General features: G+C 44.9%; 1 protein-coding gene across 1 annotated transcript; it reads left to right on the forward strand.

Moving 5' to 3' along the window:
• Positions 1-1,199: 1,199 nt before the first annotated feature.
• On the forward strand, positions 1,200-2,252 carry LOC131255311 (uncharacterized). Its single transcript, XM_058256009.1, has one exon. The coding sequence runs from the start codon at positions 1,200-1,202 to the stop codon at positions 2,250-2,252; it is 1,053 nt and encodes a 350-aa protein (XP_058111992.1).
• Positions 2,253-4,158: the final 1,906 nt, after the last annotated feature.

Raw genomic sequence — 4,158 nt, forward strand, 5'->3', positions numbered from 1 at the left:
TTTAGCAGCTCCGCAACAATTCCTCACATTTTTCAAGTCTCCAGCTTCTACTTGGAATACTGCTAGGTCCATACAATCCCGAGACACGTCAGCTATCTGCAGCTCTGGGATTCATGTGGATCTTTCCCCATATTTTAACAGGGTCAGGTATGCAGAGAATGTAGATGCCATAGTCAGCACCATGGATCTGGAAGCATCAATCAACATGGAGTAAAATTGTGGGCAACTGGCTCAAGATGAATACAATTTAGAGGGAGTTCTATCACCGGATGTCTTGAATTTACAGAAGCTTGATAAGGGCGATATAGATCATCTACAAGTGGCAGTGGAAACATCTAGGCTCAATTCATCCAGGAAAGGTAGAGCTAAGATCAGTCAAAGTTTATCAACTGAGCTTGCTGCTAGGGGGAAATGGGAAGTGAAACGTCGTAGAATGAAGAGAAGGGCTGCGTACTCATGCTGTTTAACAGATGGATAAATTTCTGATTTGGAACGCTCGTGGAATAAGCAATCTTTGAACAATCAGGTCGGTGAAAAGGCTGATTTCTATCCATAACCCTTGGATAATGGCAATATTGGAACCAATGATTAGAGACAACAAAAGAGTGTCGACAGGGCTTAAGTTAGGCTTTCACTCTTCCTACTCTAATGATGAAGAAGGAGGTAAGATCTGGGTTTTTTTTCAATAACCTTATCTCCCTTTCTGTTATCTATAAATCTGCTCAATCTATATCTATAGTAGTCAATATCCTTAACTTCCCTTCCCCCATTTACCTCACCTTTGTATATGCTAGTTGTGACAGGCGTCTGAGAAGAGTCTTATGGGAAGATTTGTCCTCCCATTCCAGATCATTTATGGGCCCTTGGGCTGTCAGCGGGGAATTCAATGTAGTCATTGAAGCTTCAGAGGGGAGAAGCCGCAGGCCCCCCGACACCCCAAGTTCCGAGGAATTTGCTACAGCTATTAACAATGTTGATCTCATGGATGCAGGATTCTCAGGTAACAGGTTCACGTGGAGTAACAACTGGGAGGGCAAGCAAGAATTTGGGCCAGGACCTTGGTGAATGTGTCTTAGAATGCTTCCTTCCCCAGTTTCTACGTGGAGCATCTCCCTCGTCTAAACTCTGACCACGCCCCCATCCTCTTGGTCTTTCCTAGCCAGACTAGATCTTCTCCAAAACCATTCAGATTCTAGCGTATGTGGGTACTACATGAATCCTTCCAGCAGGTGGTTCAAGTAGCATGGGGCTCAGCTGAATCCAATCACCCCATCTTCAATGTTCTACTGAAACTCAAGAATGTTAAGCGGGCCCTGAGATCCTGGAATAAGGAAACCTTCGGTAATATTTTTGAACAAGTGAAGCAGGTGGAACACTCGGCAGACATTGAATCAAAATTACAAGTGACAGATATTTCAGTAGATCTTGACAGCAATTTATACAACCAGTTCAGCGTAGCTACAAACAACCTCAGGAAGCTGAAACTCATCATGGAAGAAATTTATTGGAAACAGAAAGCCAGGATCAGTTGGCTGGAAGAAGGAGATAGAAACACCAGATTTTTTCACGCTTCGGCAATAGAACGTCAAAGGAAAGCGGCTATTAAAAGTATTGAGCTAGATTCGGGCCATAGGCTAGAGGAGATTTCAGAAATTAAGGAAGTGGCATCAGAATTTTTTCAAGTAGTTTTTAAGGCAGAAAATTCGTCGCTGGACCCAGCCCTGCTAGACGTAATTCCAAATCTGATCTCTCCAGAGATGAATGATCGGCTACTCTCTCCTCCCTCTCTTCTTAAAGTGAAGCAAGTCGTTCTAGCTATCTCGATAGATGTTGCACCTGGCTCGAACAGCTTCCCTGGTAGCTTCTTTGCTTCCTGCTGGGATGTCATTGGCAATGACCTCCTCAAAGCTGCAACATTCCTCTTTCAAGGTGGCAACCTTCCCAGGGCAATATCAACTACCCTCATCTACCTAGCTCTGAAATCAACAACCCCAAAGAAATTTTTAGACTTTCGTCCCATTAGCCTTTGTAATTGCTTATACAAAATCCTCGTCAAGATCATTTCAGTTAGACTAAGTGAAGTGTTGCCTTCGCTTATCTCACTTGAGCAAGGCGCTTTTGTCCAGGGCCGTTCCATGGTGGAAAGTATTGCGCTTGCCCAAGAGATGGCCAGGGAGCTGAATAGGAAAGTCCGTGGGGGAAATATTGTTTTAAAATTGGATATGGAAAAGGCATATGATAGGTTGGATTAGTCCTTTCTTAAGTAGGTCCTCCTGAAATTCGGTTTCAACTCCTCCTGGGTGGAGCTGGTTGAAAAGTGTTGGGGTAACGCCTAGTTCTCAGTTTTGATAAATGGCGAGGTTGCTGGATTCTTTAAATCTTCTAGAGGCATCCGACAAGGTGACCCTCTTTCTCCGAGCTTCTTCATCTTGGCAGTAGAAGTTCTTAGCAGAGGGCTCCAAAATCTGATTTAGTAGGGTCTCTATCAGCTTTTCAAGTGTAGGAGGGGCTGCCCAACAATCTCTCACCTGCTTTATGTTGACGATACCATGTTATTCCTCAATGGAGGCCTTGCATCGCTCCGAGCTATGAAAAAGTTTCTTGATTCCTATCAAGCGGCTTCGGGTCATAAAATTAACCACCACAGGAGTGCCTATTTTTGCTCAAACAAGATGTCTTCGTCTAGGTTCAGGTCTATTGATAGTCTCCTTGGATTTTCAAAAGTTGTCTCTGGGCTGACGTACCTGGGTGTCCCTTTGGGCCTTTGGCAAGCTTAATAGAGGTGCATTTTAACCTCTAGTGGATAAAGTGGAGAGCTGAATTAAGGGGTGGCAGGCGCGTTTCCTGTCGCAGGTAGGTAGATCAGTATTGGTAAGGCACATTCTTGGAAGTATTCCAGTCCATTCAATGGCAACAACTCACATCCCAACTTAGGTTCTCTCTTCGTTAGAAATCAGTTTTGTGAACTTCCTTTGGGGATGGGCTGACGGTAAAAGGAAGCTGCATTGGAGGAGTTGGAACTCGATATCGCAGCCCAAAGAAGAGGGTGGTCTGGGCATTACAAAACTTTCAAAATTCATGGTGGCGCTTAGGCTTAAGATGGGGTGGGTGTTCAAATTCAAGGCTAGGGAAAGTATTTGGAGGAGTTTTATGAACACTAAGTATGGTCAGGCCCCCCTGCTACCTCGAGTAGCCCACCCGTTTTTGCCTCCCCTATGTGGAAGATCCACAGGTTGCTACCGGTGTGGATAGCAATGCTCAATGGCTGCTGGGCCAAGGAGATTGCAGTTTTTGGCCAAATAACTAGACAGGACTAGGCTCGCTTCAGCAGATTGCTAACTTGCCTATCCCTCCCGCTTTGTTGTACCTTAAAGTGAATCTGGTCCTGGGAGAGTGCGGCCTGCTTCCGCCCAGCTCAATAATATCTTTTCTCCCCTCGCAAGTAGTAGATTTCATTTTTCAAGTAGGTTTCTACCTTTCAGAGGGCCCAGATAAAAGCATATGGCCGTTCACTCCTTCTAGAGAATTTTTAGTCAGCTCCGCTTGGAAGATTAGTAGGACCAGCCTTCCCTGTAGAGAATGGGCTAAATGGGTGTGGCATCCCAAGCTATCGCCAAAAATCTCATTGTTTGTTTTGGCGATCTCTTTGGAGAGCTATGCCAGTAGATGGTGCGGTCCAGGGGTGAGGAATTCAGCTGGCATCTAAGTGTGAATGTTGTTAGAACCCGACGACCTCGGGCCATTGTGGAGAGTCTCTGCATCACCTCTTTATTGACAGTGCGCTAGCTAGGTCCACTTAGGAATATTTTTGTGGGATCTATAATTTGTTTATTGGAGGGGCTGAATCCATTATCATTACATTGAATCAATGGTAGAGCGCTTCATCAGCTCAAGGTAAAGTCTCTCATTCAAAGAATCAGCTCAAGGTAAAGTCTCCCATTTAAAGATGTTAGTCCCTTGCGTCATTATTTGGGAAATCTGGAAGGCTAGAAATAGGGCTAGATATGACAGCAGGCCCTCCTAAGCTCCCCAAGTAATAACGAATGTTAATAGGTGGCTCAATTGCTTGGCTAGTAGCTCTCCGTCCAGCTTGGTAGGGCCAGTCATCAGGCAGAATCAACACATACAAAGGCAGAATTTTGCTTCCTCCTTCCCAGC

This window comes from Magnolia sinica, chromosome 9 (assembly GCF_029962835.1).
Source record: "Magnolia sinica isolate HGM2019 chromosome 9, MsV1, whole genome shotgun sequence".
In the NCBI taxonomy this organism is placed as follows: domain Eukaryota; kingdom Viridiplantae; phylum Streptophyta; class Magnoliopsida; order Magnoliales; family Magnoliaceae; genus Magnolia; species Magnolia sinica.